General features: G+C 36.4%; 1 protein-coding gene across 5 annotated transcripts in view; it reads left to right on the top strand.

Annotated features, from left to right (window-relative positions):
- Positions 1-25,148, top strand: part of FSTL5 (follistatin like 5) — a 318,360-nt gene that overhangs the window by 157,429 nt on the left and 135,783 nt on the right. For all 5 annotated transcript variants that reach the window (XM_057419057.1, XM_057419061.1, XM_057419058.1 and 2 more), the window contains exon 5: positions 21,502-21,698. In XM_057419057.1, coding sequence (XP_057275040.1) covers positions 21,502-21,698 — 197 coding nt within the window. The remainder of the gene's footprint in view (positions 1-21,501; positions 21,699-25,148) is intronic.

The raw sequence follows: 25,148 nt of genomic DNA, 5'->3' as shown, positions 1-25,148 counted from the left end.
TTCTAGCAACAGTTTTCACAAACCAATTCTATAGATAATTTTCTAATAATGTAACTCTTGCTGCTGAGCAGGACATGGAAAAAGGTTTTGAAAACTACCAGCATCCAGCATACGTGACAAATTACTGGCTCCACTAGTAAAAACTGAAAGTAATTCTGTGAACTGATTTTTCAATTGGTTGCCTAAGTTTCTAGAAGTTTGTCATTTCTGCCAAAGCTAAAATTTCTCTGTGTATGTATGTAAGTTTGTGGTAAAATAATGTGTTAAGTAAAAAAAACGGGTTTTTTTTTGGTCGGTTTGATTGCCTTTTCATGAGTTTGTTGTGTTCTTGTTGGCTTTGTAATCTAAACGTGCAAAGCTGCTGCTATTTTCATTTGACTAGCAACATTATCATTGATGGAACTGGATAGCTCTTGTTTTTAATGCATGCATGGTAGACTATGTCCTTCAGTTTACCTGAATAGCCATTCAAGTTCTTCAAGTATCTGTGTTACATTACTAAAGAAAACTGTTTCTTAGTACATATTACACTTGAAATCAGGGATGACTACTTTCTAAATTGTACACTGTTCATTAGAGGGTAGTCATCTGACAGCAAATAGTAAAATCCATGTACTACTGAAATTGTTGACTGGGTTTGGATAGAATTGGTAATGTAGGTATGTTTTGTACAAGAACATTAATAATTTGAGCTACAAAGAATATTATTGGGAACAGCTTTACTCGTTTTAGAAATTTACCAGAAATGTATTGTGCAATGAGGTACAAAAAAGCTGATTAACCAAAGCTTCATCTAACATCTGGAACATGAAAAACCATTATTATTTTGGAGTTGCATCTCATATTACTATCTAGATAGAGCTCAAATACTCCAGTAAATACAATTTATATTTTAACTTCACATAAGTTTTTTCCTTTGTAAGAAAACACATTCCACTCAGGTACACAGATTTGCTATTGTTCTGAAAGAAAAAAAGAGGCAAGCAGCAAAACAGCGCCCTGACACCATCATCTTAACCTGTTTCCAGTGTGCTTTTGAAAATGAAATAGGTCATAAAATGGGACAAATACTGATAGATAAGTTATATTAAAATGTAGATATTGGGTAAATACTATTATGTCTTGAAAAAAATATATTTTCAATTGGTTTACCATTTTATCAGAAACAGGATTAACTCTCTGATTAGTTTCTTTAAATACACCAGTGTGGAGCAGAAGATTACATGGGGTCTTTTTTACTCAAGAAATAAACATTTAATGGGACCTATAAGCAAATGATTGTTTTTTAATGTATAATTTTTGAGGCTTCAGAGCTTGTAACTTAATATTATATTAGGTTATCAAGATCATTGTGCTTGAGGATAAAAAATATTGTTATTAGGATATTTAAAAGAGCCAATTCAAATGGATTTGGTATCATAAATATTCTTAGCAGAGATATTTTTTTTTCCATACATAATTTTTATCAAAGTAATATTCTGTATATTACGAGAACATAAAAAAATGAGCTGTGTTCTATAATTTCAGTCCTGATTTTTTTAGACCCAGAAATGTTAGATTTTACACAGGCATGGAAATAAACAAATCTCATATTCCCTTGGCCCAGTGTTCACAAACATGTCTTCTGGAATAAGCAACACTCAACTGCAAGCTGGAATACTGGGCTGAACATTCTTTGCTAATGTAATACCTATCTTCTACAGAAGACCGTTCAGTGCCCTGTATTCTGACATTTCTTGGAAACATGATGTGAATGCAAAGAATCCCCTGTATTATGCCTGTCCTGAAGTATCAAAAAGCTTTCAGCAGTGAGGAAAACGTCGGATTGAGAGTGAGTGAACTCCATGTGCTCACAAGGCCGGGTGAACAGTTTAGTGTAGTTCTCTGCTTTTGTATGGATTGTGTTAGCCAAGAGGCAGTTGGTGAGGGCATTAAAACTTTAGGAGTAGCAATATATACCTTTGACAAAGAATTCTGTTAATCTGCTGGTATCCTACCTCAGCTGTGAAAAAGGGAGGTGATGGCTCTTCATTGTCTTCAAATAGCGAGTAATCTTTTCCTAATACTAGTATGTACTAGTACTGATATGAGTTCATGTCTGTGGGATTTAGGGTAACTCTGCATCAAAAAGCTCCACTGTGTGTGTGTGTTTCCTTCTAGCTGTTCACCTTTGCATTGCTCATGAGGAACACAAAACTAATGGAACCTATTAGTAGACAAGGAGAAGGCTATAGCCTATGAGGAGCTGGCACTTCAGGAGACAATTTAAAGTACATACACAGGCAGCAGCTACTTAAGTCTGAGGATAATGCATTTTATCATGACTGTTTCTATGGGCTTCTTCCCAAGAATGCCAAGTAGGCCTGCACTGTGTATGATGATCAGGGGACCTTTGATGTCTTAGCATGGTCATGTCTGGCAAAGTGAAAAAGTGTGTATTTGCTTTCAAAATCTGAGCAAAGTGTTCCTAATTTACTGCAGAACTAAGCTTTTGTCCCCAGCAAGAGGCTGAATTTGCTTTTGGTGTAATTTATATGGGTCATACCTCTGCAAAATCCTTCAACCATCTGCCATCAGTCAATAAATCCTTTTTTAATTTCCATTAATTCTTATTAGAAAGATTGAGGAAATCTACCCATCTGCTTGATAGAAATGTTATTTCCATAGGGTAAACACATTGAAACTTTTATCACCCTTTGCCTTAGGTGTGTGGGGCAGTGATAATCTAAAACAATTGTGGTAATCTGTGGAAGTGTCCAGTGTGTGTTTATGAGAGAATCTTTGCATATTAATTAATAGAGTAATTGAGGAACAAATTATTATTGTTGTCCAGCAACTCAGTGCTAGTACAAGAATACAAGGTCCCTTTTGCTTTTAAAAAGATTAATTCTACTGTAGTGAATAAAATAACTTGTAAAACAAGTCAGAAACTGTCAAGGAAAATTTAGTGGTAGAGAAATAGAATGGGATGAGGGAAAGAGATGAGTGATTGTATTCTGTGAATTTGCCTTTGAGATAGATGTTCTTCTGAAAAGATGACATTTGTATTTGCTGAGCATGACCTTTTTTTTTAGCATTGGATAAATAATAATCTAGCTAAATTGGACTTGGTTTTTAGGGTCAGATGGCAATAGGACAGTAACCAAAACCACATCTGTTTTGAAAGCTGCTATTTAAACAGCCACTTCTTGTTGCTGACCAAATATTTCTGTTCTGACAAAATATTTTTCTTTGTATCTGCCAAAATCCTAGTACACACCAAGAAATGGTTATACTACTTTGTGCCTGATGAAGTTCTGCTTAGAAGACTACCTTTGGGAAAAAAAAAAGTCACAGCATTATCTGATGCAAACTAGCTTTGAAAGAAAATATTGACTACAAACTCTGTTTTCAGGTCACACCGTGGCAATGTGTTGATGGTAAAAGGGAAGACTCAAAGAACTACCTAAATATGTCTACTTTTGAATTATAAACTGGAAAATTTTCTGCTGAGAAAAATTTGAGTATTCTTCTACTCTTCTGCTGAGATATGCACCATAATGTTAATTAATTTTCAGAGTTGAGTTGAGAGTCCTGTATTTGACCCTTTGCAAGAAGCTTTGTAGCAAAGCAATGATAACATTTTGTTCAGCATGAATTACAGTTTATTTTTAAGAATATGTTGAAACACTAGTTGACAGAAGTGTTTGTTACTAGTAAGCGTAGATAGATAGTAACTTCAGAAGCATATAGTGGGGGTATTTTGTGGTCATGTATAGGTAAAGATGTCAGTTTGTGCTCCCACATCCTTCATTCTGTCTTTTTGTCCTGATTTAAAATACTCATTTAAAATATTCTGTTGTTTTTAATCAAACTACTTTTAAAATACCCATTCTTGCTGTTACAATTTTTCTTTTTGCATGTTTGGTTTCTCCACACTGGGGAAAAAAAAAAAAACCACCACAAAATGAAAAAGCAGATTTGATAATCTGCATGTGAAATTCACAGATCTGGAATTGCTTGGGTGATTGTTCATAACCCACCTGGCACATGTCGACGTGTAAATTTATTCTGCTGAGGTTTTTTTATATATCCTTCTCACAGTCCCTCAGAACTGTCAGAAGCTGGGAATGTAGGAGATCATGCCCAGTTAGGATATAGATCAGTTTCCCAGTTTATAGCCAGAATGGCTGCTCTCAGTTCTTGGAATGAGCCTGAGGTCATGGCTTGTAATCAAAAGTTTCCACTGCATAGATAAAAAGGGTTGATCTGAGCCAACAAATGAATAAGATACCGTTAGTAGTAGCAATGTCAGTGCCCATGCCATGATTTGGTGAGGCGATCTCACTTTTTTGAGTACACACTAGCGTCAGGCCTCTCACATTTGAATCTTTTCTGAAATAAATTCTCTTTTCCAGTCCCAACTCTTCAAGTTCTTGGTGCCCTCTGGCACCAAGACTCTGTGACTAAGTCTGCCAAGATGCTTCAGGGGTATCTGTGAAACCTGGGCACTCTTTCAGGCCTGGGAAGGCTGTCCCCCTGTTCTTTAAGGTCAGATCAGCTTTATCGGGAGTACAGACTCTCTGGTGCACAGTAATTTACTTAACGTGAGAATTAAGGCTCTTAAGGACGAGTGTCCTCTTGTCTGTGAGATCATTCCGCTATTGCTTAGACTAGGTTGGGTGGAGGAGCATCCTCTCAGTCACTAGTGATATATAATGTATCCAAATTAATTTAAAGCATTCTTCAAAGGGATTAAGAAAAGTACTGAGACTTTGTACATTTAAGCAGAGAAGTTAGATTAAGAATTTAATATTTGCCTAGGCAAGTAAGTAATTTGACATAAGTGACTTCTTTAACATTCCCTCCTCATTATTGAGGTTATTCTTAAACTTCAAAGGACCTTCCAGAAGAAACCCCTTCATATCTCTTTGGAGTAAGTGCAACCACTGCGTTTCGTTGAGGTAATAGGTTCATATTTAGTAACCAGTTTCAAACTTCAGTAGCATGTCTTCTCATTTTACTGATAGTTTTTTTCAGAAGGATTTGTGTAGCTGGCCATGTATCAAGCATTAGTTTGTAGTTCCAGAATCCTTGAACATTTGTCTCGGTGTTTTCTTTGAAGAATAACAGATTGCATTGAAACCTCTTACCAACACAGAAAGGATAGAACTGTCTTGAAGGTTTAGAAGACATTTCAGCTGACCCACAAATGTAACTGGGACATCCATTTCTTGGAGAGTTTCTTACTGCTTCCGTTTACTCTCACACACGCAGCAGTGTGCACTTGCTGTATTAACTGTGATTGACAGCCTGTAATGAAGATCATTATTCACAGGAATTACTCAAAAGTAATTTTAAGTGGACAGAGCATTGCTTGGCGTCAGTAACCTTTTGAATTGACATGGTGACAGTTCCTTAGATTTTAAAGAAACATTAATTTAACAAAAAGGGAGTTCTTAAAGATCTTTGTCACATGTATTTGCTTCCCATTATTCTCTTATTCAGTCCAATCCAGTGATATATATATATATATACACTATGCAGAATATGCACAAGGGACCAAGTTCTAATTTACACACTGATATTTTTGCCCATTTATTATAAGGACAAAAAGATATTTCTTAACTCATTGTAACAGTCACGATGTATAAACGCATGCATGGGCTTTGCATCTCGGTGATTTCTGGTTGCCGGTAATTAATTTTTTCCTAACATTTACAATATGTTTGAGACTTCAAAACTGTATCTTGAATATTTGGGAGAGGATCTTGACTATCTCTTCCAGCAACACAGCAGATGAAGTTAGAAGGTGAAATAAGCTTATTAATTTATAAAGGTGAAAATCTGTAACTAAATGCTGTTCATTTTATTTCCTGTCAATGCATGTAATGGGAGAGTAAAGAATTTCTGAGTATTGAAGTGAGAAAAATTGTAATCCTGTTTCACTTTCAAACAAACCCAAAGATTGCAAAGATGCAAAGATTGTCTGTTGTTACATCTCCAGAGTAAAAAATGGATACCATTGGCTTTTAACATCTTTGGGTTTCATAGAGATTCAGTGTTACTTTATTCTTTTAAAAGACAATTTTATGTCCACCCTCCCCACTCCCCCTTTAATATCTGTGAAGTATAAAAAAAAAGAAGAGAGAAAATTAGTTTCATTCTCAACATTATTTGTGGAGAGGTTCTGCAAAGCCTGCAATGTATTAGTTTGGACAGCAAGCAGGAAATTCAGCTTTTTCAGGGGGCACTGAACACTAATGCACAGTCTAAGCAACCAGAACCATCTCATAAACTAATTTAGTCTTGCAGAGCGAATCTGCATAGTGCTTTAATCACGCTTTTTTCTCAGGGCTGGGATAATAGTAATAATAAGCATAAGAAAGATATTTTTTGCCCCTACCATGTGAATGTTGGGGAACCCTGTGTTTGTAGATGATAGAATTCAGTCTCGGTAACGGGCGAAGTTCTAGTTATCCGTTGGTGGTAGACAGCTATGAAAACTTCCTAACCTGAAAAGATCTTGGAATTAGGGTAATATGAAGTTCTTTTCCACCTTTTTCCCCCCTCTTCTTCCATTTTCAGTTAAACTCTGGAGGCAAATTTAGGTTAACCTGGTCAGACTTGCAAATCATTAACTAAATGTCTCATCCTTTCACACATTGGGTATGTATCACAGTACAATTTTATTTCCAATGTGCTGCTTTACTGAAAGTCTTCAGTCTTTAGAATCAGTTTAGTATTCCTATGAATTCTAGAATTAAGACTTTAATCCTAGTAGTAATTACTACATGCTTTTTATGTCCAGACAGGGATTTTCAAAAATGGACTTTGTTTGTCTAATTAGTAATTGTACTGCTATGTCAAATTGAGTCATACAGAATCACCAGAGATTTTGTCACCATTTTCAAGGCATATAAAGTATGATTTTAGACAGTACATGAATTTTCTGTGAATTCCTTGTACTTTAATTTTGAATTAGAAGGAATTTGCAGAAATAGAACAGTTTAAATAATCTGATAGCAGTAGTAAAATTTTATCTCTGTATATTTTTCTCTCATGTAGGAAAAGGAAATATTTTTATCAAAGTATTAATTTCTTTATCAAGTGTTTTTTAATGTAACAAACTATTTAAAGTAGATCTGTGCCTGCTATTTTAAGCAACTAGCCAAGATGAAATTTATATGAAGTTTGTTTGTAGTTTCCTAAATGGGTTTGCAGAGTTGATTGCTATTTAGTTAAAAAATAAGAACTGAGGATAATTGTTGTTTATAACTGCAATTATTTCTGTGCAACTGCTAGAGGTTTATTGTTATGCTCCCACTGTATTCCATTGTTTTTCGGAAACAATGAAAATAGAATAGCAGCTAAAATTGGTCTGCTATGAGTGTAGTTATCTTAAGCAGTCTTAGCCAGTTATCATTTTCCTATTCTTAACTGGACAATTGACACTTTTCAAAATAATAAATACTTCAAACAAATACTTATCTATTATTAATAAACTTAGCTGTTGCTTTATTTTTAGTGCACATAAGTGTACATATTTGTATATATGCTCTGCTTCTGACATAATTTCCCCAAATCATACTTTCTCTGGAACAGTAGCAGCAATATCACATGGCAGTGGGTGACTTTTCAATGGCAGTTACTGTTGAATGTATCTACTCTTAATTTTTGAACTTGACAGTTGTTTCTGTTGTGTAGCAGTCTCAAAATTCAGACAAACTTGTTTTTGCAATAAATTTGTGCTTAAGAGTTTCTGTGTTGTCCAGGCCTTTCATCTCATATTATTTTCCTGCTGTTGTAAGTTTTGTTAACCAGCACAGCTGCTGCTGTTCTTTATTTATACAGGTAACTAGAAAATTGCATTTGAAAATGGAACCAATTTTACTCTAAAATAATATCATATCTGATAACAGACTAAGGTATTTTGAAAATTAGTGTTTCCATTATGTTAAGGAAGCATTTGAATATAATGATTGCTTCATAGTTTTGGGGGAGAAATGACTTTTTTTTTATAATTCTTTTGGAGATTTATCAGATATATTAAATGTTACTAAACATTCACACTGTTTTCTTAACAAATATGCAATTTTTTTAAAGAAAATATTTGTCAGACAAACACAGTCTCTTCAATTTGCAGATGTTGGTATAATTCAATCACTGAAAACTTCTCTGCTCTTGCTGTGCCTTGTCCTAACATTTGTCCTCTGATCAGGTAGAACTTCTGGAGCAAGAATGTGCCTCCTTCTCCATAGAACAGCTGAGCCTGTATGGCTTCAGGACTGTGCAAAAGTTTCACACAATATGTGGCAGGGCAGAGCATTTTAGTATGGTTTGAGATTAGAATTCCCTGAAAGAGAAATACCCCAAAAAGTAACCTGGAATGTTGCCTTTTTCTCGTTCAGTTTTGTTGTGTTTTTTGTTGTTTTTTTTTTAAAGACTGGAAGCCTATTTACTTTAAAATGAAATCTTTAAAAGGAGGAGTTCCATCTCAGGCCTTCACCTATGCTGGATCATGTCTCAATATCAAATTCTCAAAACTCTTATAACCTTCTAAAAGACAGTGAAAGGTGTTTTGTGTCAGTAAAAATCTGAAAATGAGATGTAATTAGTGACTGATGTATAGATGAGAATGGAAATGGCAGACATAGGTGCAAGCTCTATAAATGGACAAGAAATGTATCCGTTGTGCAGGCTCAATATTCTGAAATCTTACACCACCTCCCTTCATTTGTCTGTGAAGAGGGGGTGCATGGAATTAAAACTGTCAGCTTTGCCACAGTTATGCAGTCTGCTGTGAGAGTATAGATGGACCCAAAACGGCTGTGCACCCCATATTAGCAAACAGGTTGAGAATAGTCCTTTTTTTATGTGTTAGTGTTATGAGTTATGTGTTATGCGTTATGTGTTCAGTGTCATGTTTGCATAGATAAACCAAACCACCTATTTCAAATTATTTATGTAAAATATAATAAGTATAAATATACCTTTCAGGAAGCAATATATGTGTCAGATATTACAAAAACAGGCTTCTGTGATCTCTTAGTACTGTGTTTGGTGATCCCTAAAATAATCCCTTCCATAGCCATTAACTAGGCAATTATAACAATTATCAAAGAAATATTTAGTTAGATTGGGAGAGTAATAGAATGTTAATGGAAGCTTTCCACTTTCTATTGACATGAAATTATACATATCTAGAATATGTTTCTAACTTGTAAAAATTGTGTCAACAATTATTCTATGGTATTTTAATCTACAAATCGTCTCTCAAGTCAGCTGTTTTCAATTAGTAAGAGTATACCTTGATGTTTGGTTGTGTTGTTTTTTATTTTTTTTGTGATATCTATTTTTATCCTAGTCTTGGGATAAGTAAAGTCAAAAAGACATTGCAAAATGTCTTTCTGCATCTAACCACAGATCAAGAATAAAGATAAAAAGCTATACATAAAGACAGTAACATTTTTGAAACAACTACTAGGTCAGCATACTTTTTGTAGTTGTATGGAGAAATCTCTGACTAAAGCATTTATTTCTTTATAGTGAAGCTAGAATAAAGTTATTGATCACTCTCTTGGTAACCATTTCTGTGGCTGTGAAAGGAAACTAGGATCCAAATTCTGTTACGGATGACTGGTCAAAATACATTTGCGTATAATCCCACAATGTTGCAATTTACATGCTGCATCTTTAAAAGTCCCACACTGTCCCACACGACATCCTTGTCTCTAAATTGGAGAGACATCAATTTGATGGATGGACCACTCAGTGGATAAAGAACTGTCTGGATGGCTGCACACAAAGAGTTGTGGTCAATGGCTCAATGTCCGGCTGGAGACCAGTAACGAGTGGTGTCCCTCAGGGATCGGTGTTGGGACTGGTCTTGTTCAACATCTTTGTCGCTGACATGGACAGTGGGATTGAGTGCGCCCTCAGCAAGTTTGCCGATGACACAAAGCTGTGTGGTTCGGTTGATACTGAGACAAAGGGGCACAAAATCACAAAATGGAATATAGAAACGTTTAGAATTAGATTTAAGTAATGTTAAGTTTGATGGCTTTGTAACAGTAGCAATGGAAAATTACTGAGGTGCATGATACATAGAGAAAAAAAAATAGAATACAGCTAGAGAACATACTGAGAATTCTCACAAGATAAATCGTTATAGTTGTGACATAGTTTAAGAAAAACAGTCTAGAAGAACAGGACACAGGGATAAGGAGTATCTGGGAACCGCAGGTGTCCAGGATGGGCTACAGTTAAACTAACTGATAAGTAGGAGGATAGGAGGATTATTATGTCTCTGGTGCTAATGAACCAATTAAACTGGTGTGAGCATCTACTGCGCATGCTTCAAAGGCTGCCAGAAGTGATGAAGATTGTTGGAAGAAGTAAATGACCCTCAGAGGCCACCACCACAATTCTGTACGCACGCAGGGAACTTTATGGAAAATTATGTAATCCATACGTAGCCTCATGAATATGTATGTATGCCCAGTGGCTATAAAAGGACGGCTTGTGCGGCAATAGGGAGACACATGTTAGGAGGAGCTATCCCCCGTGTCTCCCGGTGCCGCAATAAAGAATACCTGCTTGTCAACTTGAAAACTTTGTTGGCAAGTTTGTTCCTGGAGTTTTCTCCGTATCAATACGCTGGAGGGAAGGAATGCCATCCAGAGGGACCTCAACACGCTTGTGAGGTGGGCTGATGCCAACCTTATGAAGTTTAACCATAACAAGTGCAAGGTTCTACACCTGGGTCGGAGCAATCCCAGGCACAGCTACAGGTTGGGCAGAGAAGAGATTCAGAGCAGCCCTGCGGAGAAGGACTTGGGGGTGTTGGTCGATGAGAAAATGAACATGAGCCGGCAGTGTGCACTTGCAGCCCAGAAAGCCAACCGTATCCTGGGCTGCATCAAAAGGAGCGTGACCAGCAGGTCGAAGAAGGTGATCCTGCCCCTCTACTCTGCTCTTGTGAGACCTCACCTGGAGTATTGTGTGCAGTTCTGGTGTCCTCAGCAACAAAAGGACATGGAACTGTTGGAACAAGTCCAGAGAAGGGCCACGAGGATGATCAGGGGACTGGAGCACCTCCCGTATGAAGATAGGCTGAGAAATTTGGGTCTGTTCAGCCTGGAGAAGAGAAGGCTGCATAGAAACCTCATAGCAGCCTTCCAGTATCTGAAGGGGGCCTATAGGGATGATGGGGAGGGACTCTTCATCAGGGACTGTAGTGATAGGACAAGGGGTAAAGGGTTAAAACTTAAACAGGGGAAGTTTAGGTTGGATATAATTCTTTCCTGTTAGGGTTGTGAGGCACTGGGATGTGTTGCCCAGAGACGTTGTGAATGCTTCATCTCTGGTGGTGTTCAAGGCCAGGTTGGACAGAGCCTTAGGTGATATGGTTTAGTGTGAGGTGTCCCTGCCCATGGCAGGGGGGTTGGAACTAGATGGTCTTAAAGTCCTTTCCAACCCTAACTATTCTATGATTCTATGAAAGTGGGTTGGTGTAGGCCAAGTTTTTCTCTTGCTTTGATCTGTCCAGGTCTAGCTTCAGGGATTAATATAAGCAAAAATTCAGATATGTGTGTGTGTGATGCCAAATTAAAATTACAAGAATGCAGAGGTTTTGTTATCAAAACTCCCTAGTTGGTATTGCAATTGTATGATTGCTAAAGTACATTACCTTCGCCTCATCCATCAGAGTATTACAAGACCTGCGATAAGATGTATCATTATAAAATGCTAGCAGCTGTATTTATAATATGTAAGCCCTTTGTACATAGCTGGACAGGCTGGATTGATGGTCTGTTGCCAGTGGTACGAGGTTCAACAAGGTGAAGTGCTGCGTGTTTCATTTGAGCCACAACAGCTCCATTCAATGCTACAGGCTTGGGGAAGAGTGGCTGGAAAGCTGCCTGGTGGAAAAGGACCTAAGTTGCTGATTGACAGCTGGCTGAACATAAGCCAGCTTGTGCTCAGGTGGCCAAGAAGGCCAACAGCATCCTGGCCTGTATCAGCAATAGTGTGGCCAGCAGGGCCAGGGCAGTGATCATACCCCCTGTACTGGGCACTGCTGAGGCTGCACCTCAAATCCTGTGTTCAGTTCTGGGCCCCTCACTACAAGAAAGACATCTAGGTGCTGGAGTGGGCCCAGAGGGCAACAAAGCTGGTGGAGGGTCTGAAGAATAAGTCTGATGAGGAATGGCTGAGGGACATGGGGTTGTTTAGTCTAGAGAAGAGAAGGCTCAGGAGAGAGCTTATCATTCTCTGCAGCTACCTGAAAGGAGGTTGTAGTGAGGTGGGGGTTGGTCTCTTCTCCCAAGTAACAAGTGATTGGACAAGAGGAAACTGCCTCAAGCTGCTCCAGGAGAGGTGTAAATTGGATATTAGGAAAAATTCCTTCACAGAGAGGGTGGTCAGATATTGGAACAGGCTGCTCAGGGTAGTGGTGGAATCGCCATCATATAGATGAAGCCATCAGTGATATGGTTTAGTGGTGGACTTGGCAGTCCTGAGATAATGGTTGGGCTTGATGATCTTAAAGGTCTTTTCCAACCTAGCTGATTCTGTGGTTTTACAGGGGAGATACTGGTATAGGTCTTCGTAGTACAGTGCTGTCTCTTACTGAATCATGTTTCTTTCCTTCTGGAACAGTGCATCAGTTAATTATGTAAACAATTACTGTAGATGACCTGGTAACATTAAAGTAAATGGGGCTGCACACAAGTCTCAGCAAGGTTTCAGATTTCACTGAAATCCTTTTTGCATCCTCTTCCCAACCATAGCTGATGAGATTTGAAAATTTTAAACCTCAAAATACACTTTCAAGCCTACACTAACTACAGTAAGAAAACTTAACCTGGAAGTGATACATGAAGTTGTTGAGTTTTAATCAAGCTGATGGCATGCTTATTTTGATGACAGACAAGTATAGATTGGTTAAATTATGATGTGGATCCAAAGGCAGATTGAATGCTCCTTTTCTTGAGTTTCAATTTATAAATCAGGCTTTCCTCCTTCTATTGTCAAAAAGGCCTACTCCCTTGTGTTTCTGTGGGAATGAGCAGAGAAGTACAAAGATGCAATGCTTAACCTCAGAAGCACTGTTTATGCCTCTTCCTCAGGCCTGCTGAAATGAAGTTTTGTCACGTACACTTACTGACCTTGGTCCACCGTAGCTCAAATTTCTGTGAATTGCTTTAGCTTATGCTGTAATAGTGCCTCAAAGATGAATAGTCCTGTAGAATGTGTTTTTTTTTCTTTTTCTTTCCCCTTTCCTCCTGGCTAAAAAATATCCCCAATGAACCAACAAAAACCAAAACCACACACAAACCCCTTTGTATTGACCTGACAGTGCAGAGGGGCTCAAAACTGGTTTTGCCTTGGCCTGAGCTGATTTTATGTGTTTCAGAAATTCCTTAATGGTCAAATGACTATTGCTTATCCTGTTTGACTTAAGCTCTCTCAAAACTGCCTGTGGATAATTTATGCTAAACAAATAATAGCTTTTTATTTCAACTGAGGTTGGGAGAAGATTTATTTTTCTATTTTCACACTTAACCTTGTTACCCAAAAGAAGCAGGTTCTGATAGTGAAAGTTATAAAAAGTAATTGAAGCAGTTGCCAAGACTGGGGAGGAAGGCTCTCTCACCATACTTTCATGTTCCTCCTGATGATGATCTCAAGAGGCTCTTGACTCCTTATGGGTTTTCCCCCCTAAATCTTCCTGAAGAAAAGGTTGAAACTTCAGTACCCAGAGAAAAACCACAAGGGAAAGCATAAGAGGTATTTCAAGAGGATACTAGGAAGGATTTTAAAGTATTTTTTTTCTATGTTAAGACTTCTCTGAATTAATTAAATTGGGCTAATAGACTGCTTAAAATATCCATTTGAATAGCAATAAAATTTTGGTTTCATATGTATAAACAAATTATTTTTCCTATAGGAAAAGGCTGAGTGTAATGACTTCTGTAATTAGCACCAAAAGCCAACTGTGCTAAAGGTGAAACAAAGGAAGTAGTTGGAATAGGTGATGGAGGGGAAGAAATAGAAATGGAGGCACAGAGCTGTCGATTTTAACTGTAGTGTGGTTTTAGTTAGTCTTAACCCAGTCTTGAGACTTCACTTTCATAAACCTCTAAATACCCTGGGAAGCCATGGGAAAAGGAAGACTGTGACTTAATAGAAGCCATATTTCATCTTTCAGTAACTATTTTAAAATAAGAGAGCCCTCTGACACACGCTTCCTGAGAAGTAAAAGCAGAACTCTACATAGACTTGTGGTGAAGCTTACATCCCAGAATTATTTCCCTGCTGGATTTGGGATACATCTTAATCTGTCGTTTTTTTTTAATGTAAGCCTATAATGTTTCATAGCTTTCATAGTATCACTCCAGATACCACAAGTCAAAAACTGTGTAAGCCCTGTGGGAGGAACACTAACAGCAGTGGTTGGATTAATGCCACCAAAGGGAAAAATAAAATGCTGCATTAAACTCCTGTCTCAGCCTTCATTTTTACCAATGTCTTCCTTTGGGTCTCTGCTTTTCTCTTTTTCTTAGTTTTTCTTTTAATAAGGTAGGATTATCTTCTTATTAATGTTGTATATGAATTTTTACTTATGAAGTTGAAGTGTGGGTGTTGGGCTTGGTTTCTGTTTGTGTTTTTTTTATTATTATTGTATGGGAAAAAGAAAAACTGATCTGAAACCTTGAGCTGGATACAAGAAAACAAAAAGTTGTCAAGTAGGAAATCTCTTCAGCACATGTTGGGTAAAGAAGAATGATATCTGATATGTTTGGAAAATTGAGCATATTTGTTAAATGTGCCCATTTTCATCTCTTCTTCTTTATGGTAGAATACCCTGAGGTAAGCATCTGAGGCATTAAGATTTTCAAGAAGTGATACCACTCATTGCAAGAGCTGTAGATTTATCAGTTGTTTGAAGGCAGGGTCAGTCTCGTAGAAGAGTTTTGACTTGCCGTTTACATACTAACTCTGCTGATGGTGTTTGTGATCCTAATGTAGTCCAAACAACCCACACATTCAGTGTTTTCTCAGCTGTGGAAAACGATGTTTTGAGCATTATTGTCAACCTGCTAGAGCTTTTAAATGTCATCTTGAAGGTGAAAGATTGTATGACCTATTTTCTTCTGTCAAGAGATCTGTGATATGTTAACCACTCTGCATTACTAGCTGTAACAGAGAAAGTTTTGATGTTAAACCCTGTTTATCCAAGAATTTTTACAGAAAAAAAGTAGTTTAGAGTGTGAATTTCTCCTCCCTACCCCCTTCAACTTCTGGACCATAGACCAAAAATGAGATGGCTTATGTTCAAGTGTAGTTCCAGAGCTTCAGTGAGGAGAGTAGAGAATAAGGGTCAAACTATTGAGCTCTAGATTTGGAAAATAAGTTTGATATTGGGAAATAAGATATCGTGTAACAACATCTGGACCTGAAGTTTCTTCCACATAAAACCTAAGCAATTTGGTGGCTTAAAAAGTTCCTTTATCTCTGAGGGCTATAAGTAATTTTACAACTTTCATGTTTCATCTGTGGAAACTAGATCTTGAAAAATAGCTGAGTGGGTGAAGACCTTCAAGTTGTCTCTTGCGTTATGTTTGAAATTGAATTGATATTAGCTGTATCTATTCTTCATCTTATCAATGGGGAGTGTATGTGTGCACATGAATGTGTATGGCCATATTTGTATTAGTCTATAAATGTATGTGTTTTTCTATATGTATGTTATCTTGGATTAGTTTCTCTTTTTTGCTCCACAGAATATAATTCATAATTTTGCAGTGAACTATTTTGGCTAATGAGATTATTCTGAATGTGTACAAAATGCATGTAGAAGATTAACATTAAGCTTGGTGCTTCTCAAGTCTGTTCCATTTTAAAAAATCTCATGTATGTATCAGTTTTGTAATACTTAAAACTGTTTATAGGAGGTATGGTCCACTGGAAACTAGTTGCCATTTCTGTGAGAGCCAAAGTTATTTTAATTTTGAAGGAAAAAATGGCTTTGTGGAAACCGTTAGTGCTATATGGGTACAACTCAGCTCAAAATCATAAGGATCTTGGAATCCAGTTGTATCTCAGTGGCTGATGATTTTCATGGAGATAGAGCCTCCATCAATATTATTGATTTGATAGATCTCTGACATAAGAGTTGTTCCTGCTAAGTAGCTGGAAATTCTAAGGCAAGGAAGAGTTAAAATGTCTGTATTAACCATGAAAGTGGTAAAAGAACTAAGAACAGAAACTGAATGATTTGTCTTTATTATCTTTTTAAAATGATAGGTTCTTTCTTTCCTTCTCTATGGATCCTAGTATTTTTCTACAAACTGTGTAATACAAAACCCTTACATCTGAATTTGAATTTAAAGAGTGACCCCTAAACTGTAATCTTAATTAGTTCTTTAATATTTTTCTACCGGTGTTAAGAATAATGCGTATATTCATTTGCCATGTTTTCATAAATTACTAGTTAGTTTTGATATCTATCTTTTTTTTCCTGCAAATTAAGTAAGATTTAAATTATCAAATACAACTTTTTTCTCTATTATGGGCAAATAGCATCTATTCAATACTGTTTAGAAGGACAATAGCACTGAAAATCTAACTTTCAGCTGTTTCCAAGGTAACGGAGATATAGCTGCAAAGCTGTTGTACCGCATAGAAGGAAACAGCCAAGTGTGTCTAGTTTTCAACTATTTTTGAGTTTGGAGTATGTAAGCCTTAGGACTATCACTGTATTACAAGATACAGGACCAGAGAACTGCACTTCAATTTTAGTTTGTTTGTTTGTTTTGGCACTTTTAGGTGCACATGTTCTAGGATTGTGCAGATGATGTCAGAAAACTTGTAAAATAAGTCACAGCAGAGTTTGGGGGGATTTCCTGTTTGATTGGTTGTTTTGCTTTGCTGGTTGTTTTTGACAAAATGTTCTATGTAGTAGAATGGGTCCATTCCATGAATGGAAAAAAAAACCAAGAAAACAACAACACAAAAGCAAACAACCAACAAAAAAAATCCAAACAAATAGAACAAAACCCCAAGAAAACACAAGATTTGCTATTCTTGCTTTCTGCTTTTTTTTTTTTTTCAGAAATGAACTATTTATTTGTGTAGTAATCCTAGTTCATAAATGGAGAAAGGGTTATATAAATTATACACAATGTGTAGGTTGCACTTACGTATGTAGATAATTATATAGAATTTAGTAGGTCTTTTCAGAAGTAATATATTCCCAGTAGTTTGTTTTTCTCAATTATGTCAAGCATAAATTACTTTTCCTCACTATAAATGTTTTCGTGCTTAGTCCCCATTTACCATTTGTGTGTCATTGAGACAACAATTTCACAAGTAATGCTTTCTAAATTAGAACATAAATAAAGCAACTAAGTTTTTCACAGTGATGCTGCTCCAGCCTGGGGAAGGTCTCCTGTAAGCAGAGCCTCATTCTTGTGATTTAAACATCTGCTTTACATTTCCTTAACATTTCCTTAAATACTACAGTGAAGGGCAGTCATGGAAATGAGACTAGAGGATGATTTCATAATGAACCTGTGCCGTGCATTGTGTTTCCTTATCATCCCCTTATCTGTCAGTTGCATCCACTGGTCATGTTTGCCCTTATGTTCAAGACTATGGAGTCTTTGGTGTAAAGGCTACCTTCAGTGATGTAGGTTATTTTTGCATTACTTGTTATGATCTGTCATGAACAATGCCTAAAACACCACAAACTCTAGGGCAACAGAAAACAAAGCATTTGTTTTTAATATTTTATTTTTAATAAAGTTATTTAAAGATACAGTAGAGCCCTACCAATGTGATTAAATGCCTGAGTATTTTCTTCTGACCCTTATATACAAACCCTGTGCTCATGTGGAGAGACCTTGACATCCTTTCCAGATAAAAAAGAGGAATACTACTTCCATATTAGAGACCTGTAGCAGAGTGTGGTTACAGGGAGTGTGAAGCTACAGTTGATAAAGCTGTGTTTTCTATGGGTCAGACTAATCTAATAAGATAAGTGAGAAATAAAATAACATCTGTTTCAAACCATAGATGACAGCCAACAGAGATTTTTCTGGCAGGTTTTAGCAGTATTTTCATCATCTGGATGGACTAGCTTTCAAACAAGTTGGTGAAGCACCTGAAGAATCACAGTGGACTCTAGCAAACATAAAACCCACACAATAGAAGCCAATGGACTATTATGGTTGGGACTGTGATTCAGTGCGGTTCATCTGCAGGGTGAGCAGTATACACTGAGAGCAGATTACAGCTGTTATTTTACAGAGATGGTGCAAATAATCTCATAAAGAGGGTAGTCTTTAACATTGTTGAGTATAAAATAAGCATCTGCTGAAGATGGGTTGTAGAGATATGAAATTGTTTTGTGAACCATATTCAGTGTACTTGCAGCTGGTTTTAAGAGTGCCATTGTTATTAATGTTTCAGTGTCAATAAGAAAGCTACTTTTCAGATTATTAAATAACATCATCTACCCTTAATTCTATTTTCATTAATATTAAAGAGAGTAGTATTTTCTGTTAGTAATTAATACAACATACTGATAACCTTGAGCTACTTTTTAGGTTAAGAATATTTCCAAAGGACTTCATGTGAACAGGGTAAATAAAAATGCAAAGTTATCTTAGTGTAGAACACCTGTAATAGATTTTAGCAAAATGTTCTCAGGAAATTATGTTCTTCTGTTGATGGGGTAATATAAACCATATATATATATATATATATATATATATATATATACACTAATACCATATAACTTAAGATATTTTGGTGACACTGGGGTGGTTACTTTATGAGGTGGAGAGTGTGACTGTTAACGGTTTTCTGTTCTTAATTAATAAACAAAGTTTTTATGCAAGTAGTCAAAGTTGTGGCAATAACGATCTCAGATAACTTTTTATTAAAGAGCATTTATGTCATATATTAAAAAGAACAGTACAAATATTTTTCCCTTCTGGAAAAATGCAAAAGTAGTTTATAAACATGTAATATAAAAGTGCTCTTATATGACTATTATGCTAGTTTCAGAAGTTTGTGCTATGCAGTGGGAAATGTACAAAAAAGAAATGCTGTAGAAAATGCCTGTATTTTTCTCTCTGAATAGTTATTGTGAAAGAAAATTTTAGTTCATCATTCCTTAAGCTTTAGATGTCAAGTAGAAGTCCTGTCTAAAGTGAGTTGAAATGTCTTTATTGGACTGAAACTGAAATTCCTTTAAAACTTTTTCCCATAAACTATTAAAAGTTAGAAATGGGAAAAGCAGCTAATTATGACAATGGTTTTAATGATCATGTGATACATAAATATTTTTTCTCTAAATTTGCAGTACTTTGTATATGTAGTATCTCATGCAGAGTTTTTTTGTTTGACCCATGCAAAAGTTGTCTGCATTTAATAAATAATCTTTAATATTCTAATTAATATTAGCATCATTGTCTTTACAGAGATGAACCTCTATCCAATTCTTGATCGATTATTAAAGTAAGAGACATTGCCATGTGCCTCAAGGACAAAAAAAAAGAGAATTGCCAGTGTAAATTTTTTGTTCATTTTTTGCTTCTTTTTCTAACTCAGACATGTACTGATTCATCAAAAACACTGCATCGAATCTGGGATTTGACAGATATTATTGAGAAATAAACAGCTTTATTTATGTATCTGTAAGGTAGAAACAGCCCTTTGGAATTGCAGAATGAGAACTGTTTAATTAAAAATAATTTACAAGAGATAAAATCTGGACATGGTAGCTAGGTCTGACCAGTATACTATATAAGAAATAAGATTTGTCTTTTCACATATATGCCAGAAGTATAGGTAAAATAATGTTAGACTTCAGCTGCACCAGAGTAAAACCAAACTGTCCCTCTCTGAGGTTACCAATGCCAGAAAAGTTACCTAGGGGAGATAAGGATGGTACTTATTTTCCTGGCCCAGTCTTTTGGAGTTCACCCAAATGAATTAGCGTATGCTGAATTTAAGTGCTGTCTTCCCTTCCCACCGCCTGGAGCCTGCAGCCTTTCACATGGAAAGGTTTCTTCGCTGCAGCTACAGAATAGCTATGGAATAGACACATTTTCCTACTGAGTAGTTTTGCATTAGACCCCTGAAAAGCAGTCATGTCAAACTCGGGTTTTACAAATGGTATGTCCTCAATCTCCATGCCTCTTGCAGGTAAGGATAAATGTGCAAATAATATGTTTAGCTCAGGCTGTCAGACAGCCACATAACAGGCAGTGGCTTTTAGAAGAAAATATAAAAAAAAAGCCAGAGTGGGTTTGATTCCTAAAACTATTTTGTCTACTTCCATGATTTAACTTCTATCATAGGAATCCTTCTCTTCTACGTCTGTCACTAGGATAGTGAGAAGCATTTAGGAATTCTTTTGCTCTGCCTTACGAAATGCTGACAGAGGTGTACATAGTGATGCAGTCACCATAATGCATATACCATTAAATACAGAAAATAGTAAATAATTGAGGTAAATAGTTGTTCCTCGTTAATATTTGTATCTTCATCATAGCATCTGAAAAACCCCAAACCTGAATGTACCTTTCTTTGCAAATCAAGGTATTGCTCTAGCCTTGAATTTATTGCTTGAAGTTAACTTAGGTAATAGCTAACTGTAAATATATATTTGCAACAAATGCAAAGTATTTTTGCTGGTCCATATTTGCATATTTCATCAAAACCCTTTTGAAAAGCCAAGGTTATGGTGATAAAAGCAAAAACTTCTGAGCAATTTCTCTGTTCTCTGTTCAGTTTAAAATGTTGAGTGACTGATAGAAGGGAACACCAGGCATACACTATATGGTGCTTTGGCTTAGATTGAGTAGTGACTGTAATCAATACATACGGGGTATTGGCTGTAGCAATTTCTGCTTTATAGAAGACTTCATAATGAAAAGAATAAGCTAGATCTTGTAAAAAGATGTGATTTCTCTTCTTATGGCAATCCCACTTTTACCTGTTCAAATAAGTTTGCTATGGCCAGGAAATGAAAAGTTAGAGCTAGCTTAAGAGTCCTCAAGTTTAATTTCTACTTTCTGAAGCCAAATCCTATGATGAAATATATTCCTTAGGTATTATTTTGTATCATATTAGCAGGTTTTGCTGCATATATTACATTGCAGTATTCACTTTAGGAAAGTGTATATGAAATGCTTTAGGAAAGGTAAAATTTTTAAAAATCTTCAGATGCACCTTTCCAGAAGGATCTAAATGGAAAAGTACAGGCTTGTAAATTGTTAAAATTTTCTTTAGTTTCCATACACAGATAATTTTGTTTACAGAAAGTATCTAGAAGTGCAATAATTTTTTGGCCTTATTCTGAAGACCAAACAAGGAAATGGTATTGATCAAACTACTACAGAACAAATTCCTTACCTCTCTTAATTTTTTCTTAATTTAACTTTTTTTTCTTAATAAGAAAATAAATTAAAAATGATGTTGTATTTTGTATTCTCTTTCCAGGGGATAAATGTAAACCTACTGAATACGCCCAAGTGAAAAATATGTTACTGGATCTAAGAAGTCAGAGATACATTGCGCCATCAGGAGATAAAATCGTTGATGAGAAAATGGCTTTAAAGAAACTTCTTGTAGATCAAATGTTTCATTATTTTGATTCAGACAACAATGGACTTGTGGACACTAATGAATTATCTCAGGTAAGGTTTGTTTCCAGTAGCACAGTAGCTATTCAGTTGTCTTTGTCAGGACTTACCCACACGAAATGTTATGTCTCGGGATGCTTTCACTTTTGAAAATTTATGTGAGTCTCTGAGGTAGAAAACTTCATTCAAGAATTTTTGAAAAGATGAATTATTCAGAAATTCTTCATTGATTATTCAGAAACTTGAGTAGAATGCTTTGGGATATACCTTAGGGGGTTAGAACACTATAGGTTGCTTTGACAGTGAGCTAGTTTATTATCCACAGCATGCTATCATAGTCCAACTGTATAGATGCATTATAGAACTTGAAAGCAATTTAAATGATATTTTAAATCACTTCTATAATGCTAAGCAGGTATTACTGCTTTATACAAGTTGGGGCTAGAAAAGTGCAGAAATGGTCATGGAAAAAGGGTTCTAGTCTCTAAATGGCAAGTTTTAACTAACTACAGGTCTAAACCAGTATGGCTGCTCTGGTAGACATGACAGCACTAGCTTGAATCTATCTAGAAGGGTAGATTTGGTGTTTAATTATTAAAGAGTCTTTTCCTTTTTCTTTTTCTTTTTTTTTCTGATTAAAGAGTCTTTTATTAAAGTGTTGTTATGGCAAATGTACTTTGATTTACTAGATAATATAGAAGTCCATGTTTGAGAAGCCTAATCATAGCTGAGCTATATTAATGAGTATACCAGGCAGCCACTTAAAAATTCAAGAAAATTAAGATTTGTTAGATGCCACTATTTATCATTACTCTGCTTTTTAAGTCACATGTCAGTGTTAAGAGGTATTTACAAGTGAATCTATAATACCCAAGGTGTTAGGCTGGACTTAGCATTTCCATACAGTTAGCTTGTAAAGTTTTAGTAGCAATTTCCAGAACCAGAGACTGCATGCAAATATAGGTATAATTTCAAATAATTATAAATGACTTGTTTAAAAGAATGACTTTGTTGCCATAGTCCTCACTTAACTACTGGAAAATAGTTGAACAATTTCACCATTGCAGATCCACTATCTAATCATCAGTGAATCATGCTTTTTTAGAGGAGCAAGACTAAAGTACTAGTACTGGATGTCAGTATCAAATATATTTTTAGTAGTTTCCAGGTTTGTATAAAGAAACAGCTCTTCTCTGTTCAGGTGCTAGATGTATACTATTACACTTTCTTTTGTTTCTTTGTGTTAGACGTAGTTTAAGAGAAGTAAATTCTTGCATTGAAACAGGTCAGACAGCCTTAAAACCGAAACATGGTGCTTCGTGGCTTGGCTGACATTCGTTATAGAAACATCAAAGTATTCAACCTACAGCATAATGTAAAAAAAGTTCATTGTTAGTGCTGTATGGTTTGTTATTTTGTGTTTTGACAAGAGACACAATGAGCTAACCTGTTGACCTCAGAAATCGCTCTTTAGTCAGTTTGAACAGAGGGGAAAAAAAAGATAAGCTATACCTGTTTCTTGTGAAGCCTTCTCAATAGCGGAAGCTTCAGCTGAGAACCTTTGTCTCTTTTTCCTATGACAAAAGGAAGCAGCAAATCACCTTTGGAAAACACAGAATATATGCAGCTTTGCAGTTAAGAACCTAGCTCCTGTATAATCTCAGTATTTGTAAATCTATGCCTTCGTCTGCTGGAGGAAGATTTTAGCCTGCATATGTACTGAAAAGAAACAGTGTGTGACTCAGTTCTCAGTTCTCTCAGTTCAAATTAAAAAAAACTCAGAACAGTATGCTCAAATGAAATGTCCTGTTTTTCAGAGCATTGTCTTTGATTGTTGAAAACTTGACACTTTGTTTTTCATCCTCCTGAGTTTTAGACCAATTAATGTTTTTTGTTCTTGTCAAACATAAAAGCTTGAAAAATCAAGATTGTTTTGCAAAGTGGTATCAGACTCTTGCTGTTTTCTGTCCTTTGTATATATGATAGCTATTAGTATTTCTAAAAAAACTGGAACAGCTGTAGTAGGAGAAAAGAAACAAGAAAACCTTGTCTTGAATACACCTATCTAGAAGGTATTGATTCATAATGTGAGCAATGTCCCTGCCACTGAGAGAATGCTGAGCCCGTAAACTTTCTTGGAGTGTGATTATTGAGGGGGAAGAGGTGGTGGTGGTGGAGGAAGAATGTTAGGTCTTTGAGCTTTCCCAGGGCTAAATGGGAGTGTGTTTCGTCTGCGTGGCAAGAAGGGGTGGCTTCTGTGAGAAGCTACTAGATGCTTCCCAACTCTCTGATAAAGCCAATGCCAGACACCTCCAAGATGAACTCACCACTGGCCAATATGTGAGAGAAGCAGCACATCAAGGTCAATGAAGAAGGAGGGGAGGAGGTTCTCCAGGTGCTGAAGCAGAGATTACACTGCAGCCTGTGGAGAAGGCCATGGTGATGTAGGCTGTCCTCTGCAGCCCGTGGAGGTCTATAGTGGAGCAAATACCCACCTGCAGCCTGTGAAGGAACCCAAATAGGAGAAGGGGGATGCCCAAAGGAAGCTGTGACACCATTGGAAGGCTGCACTGGAGCAGGTTTCTGGCAGGACCTGTGACCCTATGGAGAGAGGAGCCCACACTGCAGGAGGTTTGCTGGTAGGACTCACACTGGAGCAGTCTGTTCCTGGGGGATCTACTGGACCCACACTGGAGCAGTTCATGAAGAATTGCATCTTGTGGAAAAGATCCACATTGGAACAGTTTGTGGAGAGCTGTGTCCTGAGGGAGGGACCCCACACTAGAGCAGGGGAAAAGTGTGAGGAGTCCTCCCCCTGAGGAGGAAGGAATGGGAAATACAGCATGTGAAGAACTGACCTCAACCTCCATTTCTCATGCCCTTGTCAACCCACCAAAGGCAAGCATTAGTGTAGTCTTGGAAAAGTTCTCAGGATTAGGAGATTTTTTTTTGGTTGTGCCCACAGTACAGCCAAAATTCTGAAATCTGCAGACCTGTCATAAATAATAGTGTCTGCCTGCATTTTAAATTTAATCATATTAAGGGACTATGAAAAATAACATATTCGTTGTAGAAAACAGCAGGGACTCCTGAAGTTAATTTATGTTCGTGTGAAATTTTGTTCTTTAGTGCATCTTAAATTTTACATCTCTTCAATCTTTCTGTGCAGTGACTGCAGTCAGGCTCTTGGATTTCATTTTATTGTTTCATAGGTGTCCATATAGTCACCATACCTAATATAAAATTGAAATTAATCAGTTGAAGGTTGGAAATAGTGACAGGAACACTCCAATTTTTACAGATTAGAAATCATAAATTTCTTGCATCTGTATCTCAAGGCAAGAGAAACTAATATTACCCTCCAGAAAAGCAAAAATAGTACTGTTTATAAAAAAAAAAAGCTGTTTCAAACAATGAGAGATTTTTTTTAAATTAAGTATTATAACAAATCAAAAATCATCAGGTTTGGTTTTCTTTTTAGTTTTTTTTGGGTTGTTTTTTTTT

The sequence above is a fragment of the Pezoporus wallicus genome, unplaced genomic scaffold (genome assembly GCF_028554395.1).
Source record: "Pezoporus wallicus isolate ANWC-B61680 ecotype Strahan unplaced genomic scaffold, APGP_CSIRO_Pwel_v1 contig_2384, whole genome shotgun sequence".
In the NCBI taxonomy this organism is placed as follows: Eukaryota; Metazoa; Chordata; class Aves; order Psittaciformes; family Psittacidae; genus Pezoporus; species Pezoporus wallicus.
The sequence above is the reverse complement of the archived record's forward strand: the minus strand, read 5'-3'. Positions and strand labels throughout refer to the sequence as shown.